General features: G+C 44.2%; 1 protein-coding gene across 1 annotated transcript in view; it reads left to right on the top strand.

The window, feature by feature from the left end:
• Positions 1-2,073, top strand: part of UBE2N (ubiquitin conjugating enzyme E2 N) — a 42,662-nt gene extending 40,589 nt beyond the window's left edge. Inside the window, exon 4 of the mRNA XM_040408845.1 lies at positions 1,382-2,073. Within this exon, the coding sequence (XP_040264779.1) occupies positions 1,382-1,422 (41 nt within the window). The 3' untranslated portion in view covers positions 1,423-2,073. The remainder of the gene's footprint in view (positions 1-1,381) is intronic.
• The last annotated feature ends 22,691 nt before the right edge of the window (positions 2,074-24,764 follow it).

Raw genomic sequence — 24,764 nt, 5'->3', positions numbered from 1 at the left:
ATTTGGGATGAATCTGCACTAAAACCCATGACAAAAAAAAACTTGTGTGAACATACCCTAAATTTCATCTGTTTATTGCAAATTGTATGAGACATTTCATTGCCTTTCCAATAAAGCGTTGTTTTCTTACAATCTGTAATTCTGTGGTTTAGCATGCCGACTGAATTAAATGAATACAGGCTAAATAGGCACACAATCACCTAATGTGCCAAAGTTATCACCAGTAACTCACTGGTTCAACTCCTGTCCAGTGTCTGCACAGGAGAGGATGCAGCCATTGACGGGTAAGAAAGTGGTTATGTGACTGCCATTTTGGTTCCCGTAGACTTGGCGGCGGGAAGGTTACATAGTCAGTGGACAGGTGACAATTTTTATCGCGAATATCGGCACTTCGAGAATTCGCGAAGATGTAGAATATAGTGCTATATCTTCGTAATCGTGAATATTCTAGATTTTTTTTCCATCAGTAACCTCCCTTCTTGCTTGTGGGCCAATGAGAAGGCTGCAATGTCTTTGTCAGAGCTTAGCAACATCCCTAGCAACCAATAGGAAAGTTGCCTGCCCCTTACTATATAAGAAACTCCCCAGCAGCCATTTTCTGCAGTTCTGACAGAGACAGCAGTGCCATTGCTGTGCTCTGTGCTTTCATCTGGATCCTGATTCAATTACATTAGATAGTTAGCTCATATATATATTACAGATATATATTGCCGATTTTCGCAATCAAGAAAATGACTGGAAATCACGAATTCTAGAATTTTCTAATTTATGGTGAACATTAGGCCAAAAATTAGCAAAATATTGCGACAATGAATATTGCCTATGCTGCTCATCACTAATGACAAGTAGCGCAGGTGAGCTGAAAGAACTCTGTGATTACTGTGGCTCAGCATGGACTGTGCGCCCATTAAAAGGGTTATCCAATTTCAAGAAATCCCCCCACATGTGCCAGACATGTGCCAGGCCCCTCACCGGTAATATACTTACCCCGCTCCCGGTCCCCCGCAACGCCGCTGCTGCTTCTCCCTGTACACGGATATGAAAACATCCAGTGTTTTTTTTTTTTTTTTGGGGGGGGGGGGGGGGGGGGCGCAGGCTGCGACGAGCCTGCCTAGCGTCTCCTGCGATGCTAGGGAGACTTGTCTCCGTCCATGCCTGCCATTGGCTGCTCACCCCTGACACCAGATGTTTTCATCCATGTACAGGGAGAAGCAGGAGCGGGGTAAGTATATTACCAGTGAGGGGCCCGGCGCGCGTGGGGGGTTTTCTTGAAATTGTATAACCCCTTTAAGCCTGTATTCTTTTAAAGTGACCAACCTCTTTAAACATTGACATTACATTGCAACTAATTGTTCACTTCTCTTTCCTTTATTCTTTGCAGCCAGAGCGTGGACTAGGCTATACGCCACGAATAATGTTTAAATTCTTCTTGATCTCATAAGTGTGCATCAAATCTTCTGTTCTGCCAAGACTTCTTCCTTTTTGTTTGCATTTAATGGACACAGTCTTAAAAAAAATAAAAATAAAAAAAATACAGAATAAAAAAAAAAAGCCCAGACATGGTCAGTCTTTGGTGATTAAATGCACAGTAGCAAATCTCATGTCTTGTCCTAAATCACTGTTGTACCGCATGTGCAAAGGCTGTAGATTATCATTAGCATGTCCAGAAGAGGTGGAACTACCTCCATATCTCTCCATTTTGGCATTGTGAGTTCAGTTTAGGCCCTGTAAATTGAGATGTTCTAGGTTAGTTGCATCTTGATTTTCTTTTTCTCCTTTTTAATTACTGGGCACCTCTGTGTTTTATAGTTCCCCTAGTTTTGTTCTTTGAATGCAGCTAACCTGAACCTAGAATGTTTGCCTGATGTAGCCTGCTATTGTAGACAGAGTAGGTGGACAAGCTTGATTGAAGAAACAATGGCAAAATCAGGAGGCCATCAAGAGCACGGCCAGACCTTCACTAACCTTCTTTTTGAGTGTTAAACCTTCCAAAGCTTGTGACCATTTTGTATGGCTTGTCTTGAAAATCTGTATATCTTATGTTTTAGTAAAATATTTTTTTTTGTTATTCTACTTTTGCCTTTGTACAGTTTATTTTTCTGTAATGCTGATGAACTTGACTGAGAAGAAAAGTCTTCTTCTTTCCACAAATGTGTCAGAGATGGTTAGCAGGACAGATGAATCTTCTACTTTTGAGTAGATAACAGTATGTTTTTAGGAGCCCTGATACTCGAAGAATAATCCTCAAATCTGGTGCTAATACAAAATGTGAATTTTATAACTGCATGCCATTAGTTTAGGTTTAGTAAGAACTGTTCATGTGGTGAAATAGCAGTCTCAACATCTGAGCCCTTGTATTACACAAAGCATTGCAGAAATGTGACTCCCCAATCCGACACATCACAGCAAATTTCAGAAAACTCCATTCCAAACATTCAGTCCTATTGGTCTTGAGGGTTGATGACATCAAATTGTTGAATACTGTTCTACTCTGTTATTCCCCCATCTTATAGATGATCTTTATTACAAGGGGGTAGTGTGCATTACAAAAATAAAAATCTGTGGTGTTATTTTCCTCAGTAGGTTTGCACTTTTTCAGCTGTACTTCTCTTTACATGGACTGACAAAGAATATCACAGAATTTAGGCAATTCCATTTTTTATGCTGGGGCTATACACAGACTTTTTTTTTTTTTAACATGATGGCTACTGTCGCATCACAGGTCTTAGGAATTCATTGAATTACAACTGTCACACTGAAAAAGGGCACACATTACTTTCCCTTCTTTCAACAAACTGTTCGGTAGGTGCCATTGTACACACTCATTTGGCTACATTATTGCATCTTACAGATGCCCTAACTGAGAAGTTTCAGTCCTGGTGATGGTGTCCATCAATTTAATGAGCTCACCTTCCATGTTGCTAAAGCCTAGAGCAAGGTCTACATTGTTAAATAACAAAAGAAGAGTTAAGGAACATGAATTATTCCTGCTGATATTTAAAAAGAAATTAATATGGCATTTCCTGAGGATATATAAATTGACGACATTAACACGGCAGGCTGTACACATTAAAAGCACCAAGTCCAAATGTAATGGAGGTTCTTTGAATTAAGGAAATAGTCATTCTCCAGAATTCAGTTTCAAATCAGTCATCTTTAACCATTATGTGTTTGAGAAGCATTTATTGTGCAGGTACTTAAAGACATATGAATGCATTTTCTGGAGCAGAAATCATGCTATAAGGTGGTTAGCCCTTCTACAGACATAATCGTTTAAGAGATTACAAAGGAACATAAACAGGGCTTCATGGTGTCCATAAATGGGTATGGGTAGGTTAAATGCCACTTCCACAGGTCTGTTCGAAAAAGGAACTGCAGGTAGAGCTTCAGAGTCCAATTAAGGTGGACTGTGGAAGATGCAGTCAACATCCCCATTACTCTGATTCTGGTGGATGCACCGAGTTTACCTGGGTTGTCTCATCTCAGACATTGATGACATATTACTAGGGACCTGCACCTGTCATCAGAACGGGCCCCCCCAAAGTAAAAGACTCTCTGCTATTTCCAGCAGTACGATAGAGGTGAATGGAGAGGTGGCCATGCATGCGTAGTGTGCTCTCGATTCACCGCTATGGCACTTCTGAAAATAGCTGAGCACACTCACTTGACTATTGTCCCATAAGCAGTGAATAAAGAGTGCACTTTAGGGGGCCCCTGTTCGGCAGATAGGAGCGGGTCCAATAGGTGGGACTACATCTATCTGACTTTGGTGGCATGCCATCAAGGTCTGAAATGAGCCAACCCCTTTAACTCTTTGGGAGTGTCCTATAGAACCTAATATTTGAAGTGTCAGGAGAGTGGCACTTTAGCATACTAATTAAAGGGTTTCTGCCACCTGAAAAATGGGTATTAAGCTGGCTGACAGCGATGTGCTAATGTCAGCTGAACATAACTATATTGGTGACATCTCTCTGCCTGAAGCCTTTATTGAGAAAAACAAACTTTTAAATTATGCTAATTAGCCTCTAGGAGCAGGAGGGGGGGGGGGCGTTGACGTTGAACCTGCTTCTAGAGGCTCAGTTTGCCCACCTCTTTTCGCACCCTTCCTCTCTTGATTGACCGGGCCAGGCAGCACTGCTCTCCTCCCGCCGGTCGTGCCTTCAGTGTAAATCTCGCACCGTTTCAGTATTCGGCGCAGTGAGGGAAGGACACTCGGTGGCTGCCGGCTTCCTCACTGCGCCTGCGCCGAATACTGAACAGCGCAAGATTTACACTGCAGACACGGCCAGCGGGAGGAGAGCAGCGCTGCCCTGGTCCTGTCAATCAAGAGAAGGGCGTTAAAAGAGGTGGGCAAACTGAGCCTCTAGGAGCAGGTTCAACACACCCCTCCCCGCCCCGCTCCTAGAGGCGAATTAGCATATTCTAAAAGTTTGTTTTTCTCAATAAAGGCTTCAGGCAGTGAGATGGCACTAATCTAGTTATGTTCGGGTGACATGAGCACATCGCTAATGTCAGCCAGCTTAATACCCATTTTTCAGGTGGCAGAAACCCTTTAATTAGTAGGCTAAAGTGCCACTCTCCTGACACTTCAAATATTAGGTTCTATAGGACACTCCCAAAGAGTTAAAGGGGTTGGCTCATCTCAGACCTTGATGGCATGCCACCAAAGTCAGATAGATGTGGTCCCACCTAAAAGGCAAAAAATGTTAAGCTAGGGTCGAATTATGATATGGGATAGTTGGTTCCATGATTAATGATTTAACTCTGAATGCTACTGTAGTATAAAACAGCAATGCAGAACTGTTTAGTGGCTGACTCAAGTCTGGATTTCATCACTGTTTTCTATTTCATTTTACATACACTGATTTGTGTAAAAAGTAATATTTAAAGACACTGTAAATATGAATGTGCTCATCTCTGCAAGAAAAAAAAAATACACAATGCCATATGCAAAATATTAGGTTTTTCTTTTTGATCTCTATTTCACGGCATAAAGGTCTCTGCAGCAGCCACATGAACCACTCAAAGATGAAACTGAATTTTCAGCTGTGAAGCAGGTCTTTTACTCTCTCACAGCAAGAAGTCTCAGCAAGGTTCTATGAACTCTCTTGGCTGGGGTTACACAGCAATCTAGGCCACGATTGAAGACTGTCGTGTAGGAATGCAGCCTCACAAGCAAATGGGGTTGATGCTACCCCAGAATTGCCAAAAATCCAGCAGTGTTGATTTTATTGCAATTTTGGGGCCGTGGCAATTTGAGAGTTGGACTGTGACCACATTCAGATCAATTGCTGCACAGTAATCTTGTTTGTGTGATGGGTGTTGCATCAAAGATCGTCGTGTAGGCCCAGTCTTACAACCCTTTTAAACTGAATGTATAGTAATTTTGCAGGTCTCAGACAGTTTTTCAGAGTATCCGCTGCTACAGGCATTTGATGACCAAGGCATCCATCCATCCATCCATACCTTCATACCAGGCATTTTCTCATGACCTTGTTTTCTAAACTTTACTCACAGTGGCATATAAAAGCTTGTACAGCTTTGATGTCCATCAGCCTGCTCTATGCATTATGAATTTGAGTTGGTTTTTTTTCTGTCCCCCACTGTTTTACCATTAACTAAAGTCTATCCAGCTTGACTAATGCTTTATCTATTGGTGCTCTCCCCAAACTTTTAGTTCCACGTCTCGGCAATGCTTAGGTCAGAAAGTTTAAACTGTCTTTAGTGGTGGTGTATATACTCCATCTGTATATTTAGACTATATTACTACAGTATGGATTATGTTGTAGAATTAAATAGGACCTGCTGAACGAGCTGCCTAACAGTGCAGTTAAACGGACATGTCCTATCCAGACTTATGAAGACCCTTTGCCAAGTGATTCTACTGGATAATACTGAGGCATATCCAACAGACTCTGTAAATACACATTAAAGCAGATTTGTAACCAGGGAAGTAGTCTGCTATTGTTTGGATGAATTTTCTGCATGCAAGTCCATATCTTGTGTGACGTCTGACTGCTCAGAGACCACTTTATATTCCTGTTTTAGGCCAGACATGAAAAATAACATTTTCAGAATGCATTTTTTTTTTCATACTATAGTGTCCTGTGAAATGTTTTAAAGTTCTAATTGTGCAGTTCCTCATCTTACTTTCTGTATGTTATCCTTTAACTTATTGTAATACTTTGTAATGGCTCATTAAGAATGTTTATTAGGTCTTCTATAATGGCATGTCTCAATGTAAGATAACATTGCAAATAAAAGGAAGAAAGTGTTTCGAGTCCTGCATTTCTTCCAGGGGTGGTAACTGCTATTTCACATTTATTGCTATGGATAGAACTGCTGTAAATATTGTACCATTTTTATAGACGGCTACATTCTTTCCGCCATATTCACCCTCATCATTGTAAGTCATGACATATATCTATGCTCCCTGGATGGATTGATTGACAAGAAAAACATTTAAAAAATTAGCATACTGCCTTTATGTTCAGGAAATGCAATTATTTTCTTTATCTTTGTAAGTTAATGTGTCCTCCATAGAACACTCAATTTTTAGAGATGCAGTAAACTTAGAAGTGAAAGCTAAAAGTAACTAACAAATTATGGGCAAATTTGTTTAAAGAAGAACTCTGGTATTTTTTTTCTTTCTCATGTAATGCTATCTCACCCACAATATTGTAGCTGCATAATTTGTTACACCCTAGCTCAGATACACCATATGTTTTGAACTTTATTATGTGTACCTCATTATGTGATCTCCAGTTTATGTATTTTCTATTTTTTTAAATCAAACTGTTTGTTTTTGAGTTTTTCAAGCATATTCATGGTGCATCTTATAAAAGTACACAACATAAAACAAACCAACCCTTTTCTGTGCAGTGTTCCCACTCCAATATAAGTGAGCAATCTACTGTATCCCCAGTACTAGATACCACCTATCTATTTTGTGATTTAGTTTACAAGTTAAATTCAAAATTTAGCTATCCTGTTTCTGACCCTCCGTAACCGATAGATCCTGTACATATCCTAGAAGAACAACCAGAGGAGTCCTGGGAATCACAATGCCATGTAATTTGTCCAGAGGCTCAAACATGGAGCTCCACGGTATGCACAACCCTCCACAGAACCACAACATATCCCTAACTTTTTGAGTAGTGTATTTGGCTTGTGGGTGACATTTCAAGATAATGTTTTATATTATATTATATATTTGTTCGTATCGTAGTTTGTCCTAAACGGGTGGATCATTGATTAATTATTTAAAAATTAAGAATAAAAGTTACGTTTTATTCATGCCCACTGTGATCCGACATTTCAAGATAAACCTAAAATGCACTCTAACCTTTACAGGTGAATTTAATGTGACCTTCTCTAAACTTTTGAATGCACACGAACAACTGTTCAGCGTTTCAGTAATTTTTGCACATCTTGCTGTTCTCTAACAAGGTTAGTGGCTTAACAGCAAAATTAACAACAGGTGTTTGATCCTTGAATCGCCCAATACATTTCCTGGTTCAATTAGAATTGGTATTTAAACAGTCCTCCTCATCATGCTGTTTACATTTTGACATCATGAGACCAAGACGACACATAACAATTGAACATCAGTACTTCGCCATTGCGAGGCTTCAAGCAGGATGTTCTCAGACAGAAGTGGCCACTGAGCTTAGAGTGGCACAGAGTGTCATCAGCAGGTTGCAACAGAGACTGGAAGAGTCACAGAAAGGCATAGAAGTGGATGTCCTTTAGCCACATCCAACACTGATGACCGCTTCATTGTGAATAATGCCCTGTGGAACTGGATGATGAATGCCACACAACTAAAAAGCTTAGGGCAAGGACCTCAAAAGGTAGTATTTTCTGAAATACTGCCTGTACCACGAGCCACACAAGAAAGGCAGCGGGAGATTAACAAGTGGCTCAAGAACTGGTGTAGGAAGGAGGGGTTTGGGTTCCTGGAGGACTGGGCCGACTTTTCTATCGGCTACAGGCTCTATCGTAGGGACGGGCTGCACCTCAATGGGGAAGGGGCAGCTGTGCTGGGGAGAAAGATGGCTAGAAGGTTGGAGGAGTGTCTAAACTAGGGACTGGGGGGAGGGAAATTACATTATAGGAGGGGAAGATAGGGCAGATTGAGACCGGGGGCAATGTAGTGGGACTGGGGGAGGAATGGAAGGAGGGACTAGAACAGTTCAGAAGGAAAGGTGTAGGGTAAAAAATATATATAAACCTCTCAAATGTATGTATACTAATGCCAGAAGCCTGACTAATAAAACTGGGGAGCTGGAATTAGTGATGTGTGAGGAGAACTATGACATAGTGGGAATAACTGAGACGTGGCTGGATGATAGCTATGACTGGGCAGTTAATGCACAAGGTTACAGTCTGTTTAGAAAGGATCGTCAAAACCGGGGAGGGGGAGGGGTTTGACTTTATGTAAAGTCTTGTCTAAAGCCCACACTCTGTGAAGATATAAGTGAGGGACATGAACATGTGGAGTCACTGTGGGTAGAGATACCTGGAGCTAAAAACAACAATAAATTACTAATAGGAGTTTACTATAAACCACCTAATATACCAGAGTCCACAGAAAATCTACTACTAAACGAGATAGACGAAGCGGCAAATCATAATGAGGTGGTTATTATGGGGGACTTCAACTACCCAGATATAGACTGGGAAACTGAAATTTGTATATCTCATACGGGAAACAGGTTCTTGGCAATAACCAAAGACAATTACCTCTCCCAACTGGTTCAGGACCCGACTAGAGGGGCGGCCATACTGGACTTAGTATTAACCAATAGGCCTGACAGAACAACAGACGTGCAGGTTGGGAGACACCTGGGAAATAGTGACCATAAAGTAATAGCCTTCCAATTATCTTTCAAAAGAGCGTTTCTACAGGGAGGAACAAAAATACCAAACTTCAAAAAAGCTAAATTTAGCCAACTAAGAGAGGCCATAGGCCTAACTAACTGGGACAAAGTCCTCAAAAATAAAAATACAGCCACAAAATGGGATATCTTTAAAAACATCCTAAAATCTCATTGTGAGAGGTACATACCGTATGGGAATAAAAGGTTAAGGAACAAAAAGAAACCAATGTGGATAAACAGAACTGTAAAGAAAGCAATAAATGACAAAAAGAAAGCATATAAATCACTAAAACAGGAGTGTAGCACGGAAGCACTGAAAAACTATAAGGAAAAAAATAGAACATGTAAAAAACAAATAAAAGCGGCCAAACTAGAGACCGAGAGATTAATTGCCAAAGAGAGTAAAACTAAAATGTTCTTCAATTATATAAATGTTAAAAAGTATAAATCTGAAGGTGTCGGCCCTTGAGGGGGGAGTCGCAGAGAGCGACAAGGAGAAAGCAAAGCTGTTAAATATTTTTTTTCTCCAATGTATTCACTGAGGAAAATAAACTGTCAGATGACATGCAGAATGTAAAAATTAATTCCCCATTAATAGTGTCCTGTCTGACCTAGGAAGAAATACATCAGCGACTTAAAAAGATTAAAATAGACAAATCGCCAGGACCGGATGGCATACACCCCCGTATCCTAAGGGAATTAAGTAATGTCATAGCCAGACTCTTATTTCTGATATTTGCGGACTCTATACTGACAGGGAATGTCCCACAGGATTGGCGCATGGCAAATGTGGTGCCAATATTAAAAAAAAAAGAGTCCAAATACAGAGCCTGGAAACTATAGGCCGGTAAGTTTAACATCTGTTGTGGGTAAACTGTTTGAAGGTTTTCTGAGAGATGCTATGTTAGAGCATCTCAAGGGAAATAAGCAAATAACACCATATCAGCATGGTTTCATAAGGGATCGGTCATGCCAAACTAATTTAATCTATGAGGAGGTAAGTTCTAGACTTTTTTTTTTTTTAATAGTGTTTATTTAACATTTTGCATAAAAAATACAACACTCCCGTGGGGAGAACAAGGAAGAGAACAAACTTCCATGATACAACACTCACATCAGCAAGTCCGTTATTCACGTATATCTTGACCATAAAAGACATATAAATGGCTATAGTACAAAGTGTCACTGTTGTCTCTAAGAGGCTTCTAGAACTTGCTCACCCATACACTCACACATACATACAGTGGGTGATACATTTGCCACCGTTAATGACTCAAGTCGTGCCTTCAGCTTGGACCCAAAGGCCCCAAATATCATCAAATCGGTCAGACAATCCCCTCGCCTCATATGTCAATTTATACATTTGCAGGTCGTTATTTATAAGGAGTACCCATTGGGCCACTGTAGGACACTTGGGCGGTTTCCAGTTCAAAAGTATATTTTTCCTCCCATAAAACATCAACAGTCTTAACAGTATTCTATTGTATTTAGAAGGGGTGGCTTCAGAAACTAACCCTAGTAGGCATATTACAGGATTACAAATCCCTGGGAGCCCTAACCTAACATTGATAAAATTACAAATTCCCTTCCAGTATGTCTTTATCACCGGGCATAACCACACCATATGGAAGAAAGAGCCCCTCGCCTCTCCACATCTATCACAACCCGGACTCGGTAATTGTCGCATCTGATAGAGACGCAGTGGGGTCAAGTACACTCTGTGCATCCACTTCACTTGGATGAGCTGATCTCTCGCACTTATAACCGACGACCTCCATCTCAGACGCCATTCCTCCAAATGAGAATCCTCCAATTCTGGAATATCCTCAGCCCATTTAGCAAAGGAACGCTTAATAGGAGATTCTTGCATTTTAACAATTTCAACATAAAAGGAGGAGATAGGTTTGCAAGGGATTTTCCTCCTAGCTATTGACTCTAATGGGCCGCATTCTAAATTTAGGGATAGGGCTCTAAATTGTTTCTCGCAGGCATGTCTCAGTTGGAGGAAGCGATAAAAACTCGTCTGGGGTAACTGGAACTCAGCTCGCAGGCTCTCAAAGGAACGGAAGGTTCCTTCCTGAAACAGTTGTGTTAGATATTTAAGACCCTTCCTAGGCCAGAACTCAAAGTCAGGAAGATGCAAGAGCTCTGGGAGAAGCTTGTTACGCCATAGTGGGATATAAGGGGACCAGGTGCCACCCTCCAGGTTTTCCGTATGTATCTCCACAAACCTCACCCAGGCCTCGCTAACTGTTGCCATAGAGTCCGTATACGTCCCCAGTCCTACGGGTTTCCCCCCCCTGTATACCAGATTAGTTAGCGCTTCATATGAACCAGCCAGCGCCGCCTCTAGTACCACCGCAGGGTTATTGGCATCCGCCCTAATCCACCAAGATGCATACATTAGGCGCGTGGCTATATAATAAATATACATATCTGGTAGCTGCAAGCCCCCCTGAGTGTAGGAGGCCTTCAGCGTCTTTCTCGCTAGTCTGGGGGACCGATGGAGCCACAAGAAACGGGAAAAGGATCTATCTAAAATATCAAAATGTGACTTAGGGATCCTCACTGGGGCTGCTCTATAAATATACAGAAGTTTGGGTAGTAGCACCATCTTGATAATATTAATTCTCCCCACCAAGGTCAGCGGAAGATTCTCCCAGGCTTCCAGCTTACGCGTGATGTATTCCATGGTGGGCCTCAAGTTCAATTGACAGAACTGTCTAGGGTCCCTATGGATATATATCCCTAAGTAGAGAAATTTATCTACCACTCTCAGGGGAGATATCGGGGAAATATCCACCTCTTCATCCATGTCTATTACACATAAACTAGACTTGGCCCAATTAACCCGTAAACCCGAGTATTTCCCATATCCATCCACTACATCTAGCAGGGTTTCTAAGGAGGGGCCAGGGTCCGCCAAGTAGACTAACAGGTCATCTGCGTATAATGATACCTTCTCCTGAATCCCCGCTACCGTCCACCCCTCTATCAAAGAGCTGTTATTGATTAATTGTGTCAAGGGTTCCATTATCAGGGCGAACAACAATGGGGACAAAGGGCACCCCTGTCTAGTGCCTCTATGCAACCTAAAGGGCCGGGATATGACTCCATTCACTCTAATCCGTGCTATAGGTGTCTGGTATAACAATTGAACCCACTTGACAAAAGAGGAAGGAAAACCAAGACGGAACATTGTCTCCCAAATAAAATTCCACTCCACAGAGTCAAAGGCCTTCTCATTATCTAGGGACGCCAAGACTCTTGAACCCGCATTATCGTGTCTAACCTGCAAATTGGTGAATAGTCTCCTAAGATTTATATCAGTCGTCTTCCCGGGCATAAAACCAGATTGGTCCGGGTCAATAACAGACAGTATCACCTCGCCAAGACGCTTAGCCAGGACTTTAGCCAAGATTTTCGCGTCCGTGTTTAGGAGGGAAATCGGCCTGTATGATGCACACTGATCCGGAGGCTTCCCGACTTTGTGAATAACTACGACAGTCGCTTCCCCAAAGGAAGAAGGCAATTTCCCGGACTCACACGCATACTCAAAAAGTCCGAGTAAGCGTGTAGATTGTAAATTAACGTCTAACCTGTACCATTCAATCGGGAAGCCGTCCGGTCCAGGTGACTTCCCAGGAGCCATGTCCTCGATTGCTGCCCTTACTTCTCCAACATCAATAGGTCTCCCTAGATATCTATTATCAGCCGCAGCCAAAGGAGAAAGAGGAATGGATTGAAGGAAAGAACGGATCCCATCTGGGGAGGAGGTGGATTTAGAACTGTATAAGTCAGTATAAAACTGAACAAACTGTTCACAAATGTCCTCGGGTCTATAAACCTTCAAGCCATCCCTGCAGGTAATGTGTGGGACTACCGTCTGCTGCGTCTCAGTCTTAGCCAGGAAAGCCAAGGCTCTCCCATTTTTGTCGCCGTCTGCAAAGACCAGGCGCCTCTGGAATAGCAACCTCTTCTGGGTGTACTCTGTGAGATGCAAGGTAAGTTTCCTTTGTGCCTCATCCCATGAAATACGGTTCTCATCATTAGGGTCAGCGATGAAGGTCTGCTCCTTATCTACTACCTCGTTTTCTAATTTAACTCTGGTGGCGCTTAGCTCTTTTCTGTAAGAAGCAATTGCCTGAATCAACGTACCACGCAGGACAACTTTAAATGCCTCCCACTCCACCAGAGGGTTGGTAGAGCCCTCATTGAGTTCCCAATAATCTTTCATCCCCTGCTGCACCGCCCAAACCACCGGCTGCACCTCAAGCCATTTGCTATTCAGTCTCCATTGCCTTTCGGCAGGTGTAAGCGGCTGTCTCAGAACCACCAACAGGGGGGCATGGTCAGAAATGCCTCTTGGCAAGTATTCCGTGGCTACTAGCGAGGGTAGCAGCTCCCTACTGAGAAACGCTAAATCAATCCGGGAGAGTGCTGCATAGGAAGCCGAATAGCAAGAGTATTGTCTAATATCCGGGTGCATATATCTCCAACCCTCTGTTAGGGCAAACACCTCTGCCCAGGAATTCAACGCATCAGTATGTGACCCCCCAGGACGAAGCCTATCCATTGTCCGGTCCAACACCGCATTATAATCCCCAAGTACAATCAGAGGCACCGGAGGCAGCGCTGCCACTCGCTTCATAATTTCATCCAACACATCCCTCTGAAAAGGGGGGGGGACATATACTCCTATCACCACATACTCGATGCCCCTGATTGCAGCATGAAGGATCACAAAACGTCCCATCATATCAGTCTGAACAGAGCAGGAACGAAAGGGAAGGGATTTCGCCACCAGAATTGACACACCTCTCGCTCTGGAAGTATATACCGCATGGTAGGCTGCTCCCACCCAAGGCTTTTTCAACGCTAGGAGCTTCCTCCCCTGCAGATGTGTCTCCTGCAATATCAACATATCGGGGTTATGTTTCTTTATAAAATTAAAGACCAGTGATCTCTTAATTTTATCATTTAGTCCCCTGACGTTCCAGGAGACAAACCGACAGATAGCCATTACGGCGGAATGTCAAAGTTATACCATCCGAGGAAAATGCACCACCCAAGCCATACAAACACACAATCACACCCATACATCAAGAATACAGTGAGAACAACCCAACATGCCCAGAACAGCGGACAAATCCCCCCACCCTGCCCAGATAACCCCAACCTATCCAAGCTTGAGTATCCCATGAACAATTTCTTCTCTAATAGATCAGGACGGGGAGGCCCGTATTGCCACCCACCACTCTAGGTAAACCCAAGAACTGAACCTAGGCAGTAGGGCAATACAATTTTAGCACAAACAGCTCCCCATATAAAGTGACCATCCGCAACCTAAAATAAGACTCTCAGAACATAAGTCCCGTTATACTCAGCCCCTGCGATCAAGCCAGTCAGACGCTTCCTCTGGAGAGGTGAAGAATTTCACCACTTCACCATCTTGGATTCTGAGACGTGCTGGATACATCATGGCATAAACCAGGCCTTTCTCCCGCAGCCGAACTCTCACAGCCGTGAACTGTCTGCGTTGTTTCTGCACCTCTGTAGAAAAGTCCGGGTAGAAGGAAATCCGGACGTTGTCCAAATGAATGTCCTTCATACGACGGGCCGTAGCCAGGATAGCGTCCCTGTCTCTATAATTTAACACCTTAAAGATAAAAGGACGTGGCGGGGCTCCAGGGGGCAGAGGACGGGTAGGGATCCTGTGCGCCCTCTCCACTGCAAAAGTCCCTGATAGGGTAATTGGGTTCAGGAGTTGCTTGATGAGACGCTCCGTAAATTCCTCAGGGGAAGGGCCCTCTGCTCTCTCCGGTAAGCCCATAATCCTAATATTATTTCTCCTGTTTCGGTTTTCAGCGTCCTCCACTTTTGCCGCCAGGGTTTTAACTTGGTTTTGCAAATCACGGATCACCGAATCCTCACGTTGGACCGTATCCTCCACCTCTCCCAGCCTCCTCTCCACCTCAGTTGTCCTCTCACGGATCTTGTCAATATCATGTCTGAGGAGAGTTAAGTCGGCCTGTACATGGTCAATTTTGACCGTGAGTGTCGTTTGGCAGCTGGTAATGGCCGCCATGATTTTGGCAAGGTCTACCTCCGGACGCTCAGCAGAAGTTCCAGAGTTGTGGCCATCTGTCTGGCTCATATTGTCAAGCATCAATTTGGGAGGGATAGCAGGCCCAGAGGTACCCGTTTTTCGGCCCATAAAAGCTTCAGCAACCAGCTTGTGGCTTAATATAAGTGTCAAGTCTCTCTCTGCTGAGGATAACGCAGACACAGTGACCCCAACTAGTGTCACACCGCCCCAGGTGAATCCCTATAACGGCAGAGTAGATGAAAAAGTTCTCTACCTGGGTAACGGCCTATAAGGGGAGAGGTATAGCCCCCTGCAGCTCCGCAGCCAATATGGCGCCCGCAGCGTCTAATGTCCCGGGGTCACAGGATCGCCGTCCGGTCAAGGATAGAGTGAAATGAACCCACCGGATTAACGTTCCAGATCCCGCTTGGCCTCTGAAGTAGGTAGGTATGGCAGGGAACCTCCTCTCACCAGTTCCCCCACCGATCGATCCGGCCAGCCGGCAGGAATGGCGTCAGGAAGTGCCGTCTGGTAAGTAGGCCCAGACCCAGGGCTCTTTATCCAGCAGTCACCGCAGGGCACCGGGACAGGTAAAACTTACTGGGGGCACTCACAGAGGTTCACTGAGGGTCTTTAGGCAGAAATTCACAGTTTATCCAAGCGGATGGTCAGGATTCAAACAGGATAGAATCGGAGCTGAAGCGATCAGCGTCTTCACTCCATGCCGGTCAGGCCACGCCCCAAGTTCTAGACTTGACAGCGGCGAATCAATGGATGTCGTATATCTGGACTTCTCCAAAGCATTTGACACTGTACCACATAAAAGGTTAGTATATAAAATGAGAATGCTCGGACTGGGAGAAAACGTCTGTAAGTGGGTAAGTAACTGGCTCAATGATAGAAAACAGAGGGTGGTTATTAACGGTACATACTCAGATTGGGTCACTGTCACTAGTGGGGTACCTCAGGGGTCAGTATTGGGCCCTATTCTCTTCAATATATTTATTAATGATCTTGTAGAAGGCTTGCATAGTAAAGTATAAATTTTCGCAGATGACACTAAACTGTGTAAAATAATTTACACTGAAGAGGACAGTATACTACTACAGAGGGATCTGGATAGATTGGAGGCTTGGGCAGATAAGTGGCAGATGAGGTTTAACACTGACAAATGTAAAGTTATGCACATGAGAAGGAATAATGCAAGTCACCCGTACATACTAAATGGTAAAACACTCGGTAACACTGACATGAAAAAGGATCTAGGAATTTTAATAAACAGCAAACTAAGCTGCAAAAACCAGTGTCAGGCAGCTTCTGCCAAGGCCAATAAGATAATGGGTTGCATCAGAAGGGGCATAGATGCCCGTGATGAGAACATATTCCTACTACTTTACAAATCGCTAGTCAGACCACACATGGAGTACTGTGTGCAGTTCTGGGCTCCTGTAAACAAGGCAGACATAGCAGAGCTGGAGAAGGTCCAGAGAAGGGCAACTAAAGTAATAACTGGAATGGGGCAACTACAGTACCCTGAAAGATTATCAAAATTAGGGTTATTCACTTTAGAAAAAAGACGACTGAGGGGAGATCTAATTAATATGTATAAATATATCAGGGGTCAGTACAGAGATCTATCCCATCATCTATTTATCCTCAGGACTGTGACGAGGGGACATCCTCTGCGTCTGGAGGAAAGAAGGTTTGTACACAAACATAGAAAAGGATTCTTTACGGTAAGAGCAGTGAGACTATGGAACTCTCTGCCTGAGGAGGTGGTGATGGTGAGTACAATAAAGGAATTCAAAAGGGGCCTGGATGTATTTCTGGAGCGTAATAATATTACAGGCTATAGCTACTAGAGAGGGGTCGTTGATCCAGGGAGTTATTCTGATTGCCTGATTGGAGTCGGGAAGGAATTTTTTATTCCCCTAAAGTGGGGAAAATTGGCTTCTACCTCACAGGTTTTTTTTTTGCCTTCCTCTGGATCAACTTGCAGGATAACAGGCCGAACTGGATGAACAAATGTCTTTTTTCGGCCTTATGTACTGTGTTACTATGCTATGTTACTATGTTTAACTCCAGGCACATTTAAGGGAGGGGAGAGGCACCCAAGTGTCACATCAGACCATTCGAAACCGTTTACATCAGCGTGGTCTGCATCTTCCATGGACCAGGGAGCATCAACGGTGGACAATAGACCAGTGGGCCTCAGCGCTGTTCACTGATGAAAGTCAATTCAGGCTGAGTAGAAATGATGGCCACCAACAATGTTGGAGACGTCAAGGAGAGCGCTATGCATCAGCCACGGTTGTCACCAGACGAGCGTTTGCTGGTAGTGGTGTTAGTGTGGGCAGGTGTGTTTAGTCGATACAGAACTGCCCTACACAATGTGAATGGTACAGTGACAAGCCTATACTAATGAGTAACATCATTATCCAGACATTGTGCCTCTGCATGAACAACACAGGCCTAATTTCATCTTCATGGACTACATTGCACCAGCTCGTCGAGGTCGCATCATTAGGGAATGGCTGCTGGAGACTGGTGTACCTCAAATTGATTGGCCTGCACTTTTTCCAGACCTGAATCCCATTGAAAACCTATGGGATGAGCTGAGTCGCTGTATAGAGGCTTGTAACTCTATACCCCCAGAACGTCAATGACCTGAGGGCCGCCCTTGAAAAATAGCAGGATGCCATGCCTCAGCAGACAATAAGTTGACTTGTGAACAGCATTAGATGTCATTGTCAAGCTGTAATTGATGCTCCAGGCCACATGACAAGTTATTGAGACATTGAAAGTTTTTGTGGGGGTATACCTACCACTGTTATGTTGGCTTTTGTTTCTATAAATTGTTTGAGATGAGGAAATCACCATTACATGCTTCTAATTAATGCCCTACTTGCAAGATCTAATATCACTGTAGCGTGAACTTTTTACGGTTTCCCTAAATTTCATCTGAAAACCAAATATCCCTAACTTTTTGTGAGTAGTGTATGTTAAAGATTTGCCTCAGATTCCATGAACCATCCTAGGGCATTGGGCATCAGATCTGACCCCCATCTTAAAAAGTATCTGAGGAGTTTTATAGACCCTGTGTAGCAGAACAGTTGCGAACGGCGCTGTGCAGCACTAATAGATACAGTAGATTAGGAGTGCTTTCAAGTTCAGACTGACTGCCACTGTGCTACAGTCAAAAGACCCACATTCATCTCCCATTTCTCCTTAAAGGGGTTATCCAATTTCTGAAACATCCCCCCATGCGCCGGTGTAACGTTACATTACCCTACTTCGTGAGATTTCCCTACCTCCTAACTTCCTGTCGCACCGGAAATGACGTGTGGAGGCGTTCCTTAGTTTTGACGATCTGCGCATGCGCAAAAGGACAGTTTAGGGAAAATCTCACTGCGGAGATCAGCAGCACACCGGGACACTGAGCATGCGCCGGAGAGCCGAAGTAGGGAAATATTACGGCCTATTGCGCAGGCGCGGATAACTCCTGAAAATCCATCCGATCTCCACGCCTGCGCAGTGTGGGGGTAGGGAAAAATTACATCCCAGTGCGCAAGCGCCGAGGGTAGTATGAATATCCATTTCGCAAGCGCTGCTAACCCTTTGCTGGAGCTATATGAGAATATACTTACACCGCTCCTGGTCCCCGTACCACCGCTGCTGTTTCTCCCTGCACATGGATAAAAACGTCTGGTGTCGGGGGGGAAGAGCAGCCAATGGCAGACGGGGGGGAGCCTCCCTAGCATGGTTTTTGTATTTTTAATACACGTTTTGCTGTGCGCTTAAAATCTACTTTTCAGTACACCGCTGACTTAGGAGTGTGCATAGGCTGGTGCTTTTTCCTATAGTGTGCATGCATGACCACCACTGCTGCTGGATTACACGGTGGTCGTAACCCCTGGAAACAAGCAGTGTATAATGTGATAGAAAAGTTAATTAAGCCAGCAAAGGAGGCAATATGGACAATCAGAATACATGAGTAAGTGCCTTGCATTAACTTTGTCTACATGATGAAAGGCATTTTCTGAAGTGAGACAACCCCTTTAAATTTTGTCTCCCATGGGATTTGAAGCTCGGACAACAACGCTGATTTGGACCAATTAATAAACAGTCCCAAAGAGTCCAAGTATGTAAGGCTAAAGCTACCCACTCCTTCCTGGTCCCATATTTAAACCAGTGATGCTAGGCGAATTCTGTAAAATAGCGGCCAAAGGTTCTATAGCCACTGCAAACAGGGGGGATAACAGACAACCCTGCCTAGTACCTCGTTCTAATTGAAAACTGTCCAACATTTCATTAATAACTTATTCTGGCCCTAGGAATTGCATGCAGTAACTGGATCCATGCAAGGTATGATTGACCAAACCGCATTTTCTCTAGGATGGCTCAAAGGTACCCCGACTCAACACTGGCAAATGCCCTAGCAGCATCTAGAGAAAGTACCGCTTTATGAATGGAGCTTCCTGGAGATTAAGAAACAGTCTACGGAAATTTGTCGCCGTTGACTTTGCTGGCATAAAACGCAATTGATTGGGATGTATTACAGAAGTGATAACTGTGTATAGAGCTGAGGACATGGGTTGCTAGATGGCCGCTAGCACATCCGCAAAACCCAGTCCCCATAGCTCTGTGTGCTTTTATTGTGTAAAAAAACCCGATTTGATACATATGTAAATTAACCTGAGATGAGTCCATCGTGAAGGAGCCCAGCACCGCCCGCATCCTCAGAATCTCCTCCCTTGCTCCCCAACGTCAGAAAGCTACAGCGCCGTAATCTCACGATGCGCGAGCTAGCACATGCGCAGTTCGTTCCCTGAGGCTAATGCCAGCACAGGGAAGGAACACTACGACGACACTGCGCATATGCTAGCTCGCGCATCGCAATCACTGTTTTTGGTGGGGAGAAAATAGCACTGCGTCTTATGGGGCGAATGCTGCAATATGCGCTGCTGCACAGCGCGGCTGGCGTGTGTATCAGCGAAGAGGGGCTGGGGGCCAGCATCTTGTTTTGTAATGGCAGCGGGACCCGGTGCAGTCACTGTATTCTATTACACCGGGCCCCGCTCACTGTAGTAATCATGTAGGCAATGTTAAACTGTAGAATTACTTTCCAATCCAGGCTGTAGTACTTACTACTAACTTCCATAGCAGGCAGGAGGCTGGGCGCTGGCAGCGTAACTCACTACGTCACGTGCCTGCACCGCCTGCTTCATTCATAAAGTGGAAGGAGCAGGCGCGTGACGTAGTGAGTTACGATGCCAGCGCCCAGCCTCCTGCCTGCTATGGAAGTTAGTAGTAAGTACTACCGCCTGGATTGGAAAGGAATTCTACAGTTTAACATTGCCTATATGATTACTACAGTGAGCGGGGCCCGGTGTAAAAAAATACAGTGACTGCACCGGGCCCCGCTGCCATTACAAAACAAGATGCCGACCCCCACCCCCTGTATTGGGGTTATTCACTACACAGGGACACTGTTATGGGGGGGATCTGTGCATGACACATAGCATAAGATGCTATGTGTCAACCACAGATCCCCCCCATAGCAGTGTCATGCCATCCCCAGATGCCCCCATAGCAGTGTCATGCCATCCCCAGATGCCCCCATAACAGTGCCCTACCCGGATTCCCCCATAACAGTGCGTCATCCACAGACCACCAAAAATATTTTTTTTCTTATTTTCCTCCTCAAAAACCTAGGTGCATCTTATATAGCGAAAAATACGGTAGGCGATTCAAAGGAAAGCAAAATCTTCAAACATTTTTCAGTTTATATAGTGAATATATATATTATTTTTAAAAAGAGGTAAGGGTTGAGTCCTGAGGGAACCCCGGGAATCTCTTTTTCCTATCCGCTGCCTTCTCCAACAGAGAGTCCAACTCTGGACCAAAAAGAAATTGACCATGACAGGGAATACTACATAGTTTCTGTTTAGAGACCAAGTCGTCCCCCCCCCCTCTCCAATTCTTAAGCCACAAAGCCCAGCGGGCAGAATTAGAGAGGGAAGAAGCCCTAGCCGACAGCTTAACTGCATCCATTGATGCATCAGCAATGAAATCAACAGCTTTTTGGAGGGTGGGCAAAGATGCAACTGTTCCCTCGGACACTTCTCTTTGATCTGACCTTCCAGTCTCTCAATCCCAACACCTAAAGACCTTGCTGTCACAGTGGCTGCAATATTACGCCTGCATGTGGAAGCTGCTGCTTATAACGTACTTCTAAGACATGCATCAATCTTTTTATCTAAATGGTCCCTTTGGAATCCCAAGTCTTCAAAGGGTAAGGCATATCGCTTAGAAATTTTTGATATAGCCACATCAATTTTCGGTCCCTTATCCCATGAGGTGGAAGCCTCTTCATCAATGGCATAAGGAATGGAAAACATCTGCGTCTTCTCTCTCTAAGCCCCTAAAAAACTGTATCAGCAACAGATTTATTTTCTTTCACGTCCTCCAATTCTAAAGTGGACCTAATTGCTTTCAATAGCTTATCCGTGTCTTCCACCGGAAATAAGGGCCTTCCTTCCATTTCTTCACCTGATGAAGAGGCGTCATCTAAGTCATCCTCTCTAAAGTACTCCTCACTATTATCATAAGATCCTGAATCTGATTCCCAATCTTCTACCGATTTTTTCAGTTTTTTACAAGACCTTAGGGATTCTTTTAACTTCTGATCTGCCACTGTCCTTTCAATACAATGCTGGCATTGCTTTTTCGTATATGTAGATGAGAACGGACACTTGCATATAGCACATTCCTTATTCCTTCTTTTTGCCAAGGCTTTCTTAGGCACCATCTATAGAAGGAATGACCACATATCAGTATGGTATATACAGAGCACTTACCCTTTTAAAGTTCAGTACCGCCATATCTGTTCTCTTGTCTTCCTCCATCTTACGAAGCCTAGAGAACATGAGGCGAAGCTGCAATTATTGCCTAACAGGCAGAATTTAAAACTCCTCACCTGAGGGTTCTAATAATCGGAAGAAAACAGTGACCGCATTTTTATACATACAGTGCTAGACAATGAAGGAGGGCACCTGACACACCAGAGAATCCGATCTGCATAGTCGATTCAATCTCCCGTCGTTTCGCTTCTTATACGACCGACACGCCTGCTTTGGAACGCACTTCCGGTCGCTCACAGAAGCGAGTCACTGGAACGCACTCTCCGCCGGACGTGACGCTGGTCACGTGGTCTTTTCCTCCTGTGGACCACATGCACCGGCAGTCCAGACATCTGTACCCTTGCCGCATGCGGTGGAACACAACACCCACCTTAGGCTGTTTCCTTTTAATTATTCTCTGCGCTGCCTCACTCCCATTTGAGGAGTACACACGCTCCTGCAGTAAGAGCACTTAAAGCCATCTCTCTGTGGTGCGGTCATGGGGGAAGGGGAAAAACATGGATATGTCCGAGTTCAGCTCTGAACCCGGACAACCCCTTCAGTCTTGTTAGGGGACATGTTGACGTCTTCTTTGTTGCAGTATAATATGCCTCTCAGTATTGTCCTTTTATTACACCCTGTCACTAAAGGGCCCTTTATATGGGTCGAGAATTGAAAACATCATCGCTAAAGAGCGTTCATAGTAATGCTCGTTAGCAATGATCTGGCAGTATAAATGCACTGCCGATTACATGATGAACAAGCAAAACGCTCGTTCATTAGGTAATTGGATCGTTGTGCAGCACAAAAAAAAATCTGTGTTTCTCAGTGGCAGATTGTGCTGTGTAAACATGATCTGCTGTTGGGAAACGAGTCAGTATGGAGAAGAGCAATGGCATTAGTGATGATCACTCCTCTCCATACTGTGGAGGAGCATGAGGAGATCTCTACATGTAAATGCAACGGTCTCATCCGCTAGCGATCAGCAGATTGTTGAAAAGGAACGCCTCCTTCCCGATAATCTGCTTTTACATAGTCCCGTGTAAATGCACCTTAAGAAAGCAGCCCTCCGGGCCTTTAATAGCCCCCATACTGACACAAATATTGTAGACCGTGGGGCCTTCATTAGGCCCCCAGCTGCCATAATAACACCTTGCCACCACATAATGACTTGCGGTGTAGTTTAATGTTAATGGACAAGCGGTTTGGCATTATCAACAACATTGTTTAGAAGTAACTGAATTTCGCAACAAAGACACTGCAGATTCACATCACCGTTCAGCCTTTCTGTTCTCGGAAAACGGAAAGGACGGATTCGGCACCTAACTGAGCTGAACGGAGCCCACAGACTATAATGGGGTCAGTTAGGTCTCCGCTCAGAAGAAGATTTTTGAGCGGAGACAAAAGTAGAGCATGCAGGACTTTTGTCTCCGCTTCAAAAATCTTCTTCTGAGGGTAAACCTAACGGACCCCATTATAGTCTATGGGGCTCGTGGACTCCGTTCGGCTCAGTTATGTGCCGAATCCGGAAAGGCTGAACGGTAATGTGAACAAAGCCTTATGTGCAAGTTAAGGTGCTGTTAGGGTACAACCCTAGTTAGGACTGCACTGTTCAGTTGCTCTGCATTGTTAATTGCCGCATGATACAGACGTTAATGCAGACCAATTAAACAGTACAGTCCTAATTAGTATACTTAGACACAGCTGCAGCTTGAACAGGCACCTCGGGTGGTAGTACCCTTACTTATGGGCCAGTCTAGTGGTAATTGCTTCCAGATTACCTCTAATTATCAGGCTGCATTTGTGCTTGCCACGGGAATCCACGCCAAATACAGGTGAAGCCCAGCAATTAGTAATAATCCACTTGTAGATACTGTGATCCCAAGAACAGGAATTCCAACTTCCCATCTTGATGGAGCGGCATGCCAAGCATTTGCCCTGCCTCGATTCATTCTCTATGGGGCCACCGGAGATAGCTATTACAGCAGTTCCTCAGAGAATAAATGGCACATCAATGTGCATGCTTAGCCTGCCTCTTCATCAGGAAAGGGAACATGGGATCTCTATTCTTGGGATCGGTGGAGGCATCAGTAGTCAAACCCCCACCGATCAGTTAGTTATCCCCTATCTTGTGGATGGATAGGGAATAACTTTCATACTTGAAACAACCTCTTAGAAAGGGCTGGCCACCTTTTAGAGATTTTTTTATTTTGTTTTAAAACGTCCCTCCTGGGCAGACCTGCAAAGGGAAGAATACTTACCTGCCCCAACCGCTGGGTTTTGGCTGCTTCGTTCCCTGGCCTCGCCTGCCATGCTTGGGTCCCCCGGTGTCAACATCCACTTTAAGGCCACTACAACCAATCACTGGCTGCAGTGGTGACCTGCTCCCCTTGTGTTATGTCAGTTGGTCACATGACACAAGGGAGGCAAGGTCACCGTGATTGGCTGCAGTGGCATCCAAGTGCATATGGACAGGGGACCCAAGCAAGGCAGAAGAAGTTTGTCCAAGAAGGGGGAAGGTGGGCTGACAAAAAAAAAAAAAAAAAGTGGCCAACTTCTGTAATTCCACCCTTAAGAATGTCATCAATAGGGATTACAATTACTTAATGTACATGTCAAAAGCTCACATACAGCATCCACGTGCTTCTTTATTTAGACTTTACTCACTTAGACCAATGGTCTGCAACTTGAAGCCTGCAGCTTTCAGGGGATTTTAGGCTTTCTAGTTGTGCAGCAATTGAATTGTTAGAGGTCGCAGACCACTTATGTTTGTTGATGCTTAGGGTGAATCTCTACCTTTTAACATAGTCATTTCTTATGATATCACTATAGTGGTTGGAGGTCCATTTGTCTGATACTAAGCTCCAAATCCCCAGTATAGACCAGACTACC

Source organism: Bufo bufo, chromosome 1 (assembly GCF_905171765.1).
Source record: "Bufo bufo chromosome 1, aBufBuf1.1, whole genome shotgun sequence".
NCBI lineage: Eukaryota > Metazoa > Chordata > Amphibia > Anura > Bufonidae > Bufo > Bufo bufo.
Note: the sequence above shows the minus strand (reverse complement) of the source record. Positions and strands in the feature narration are given on the sequence as shown.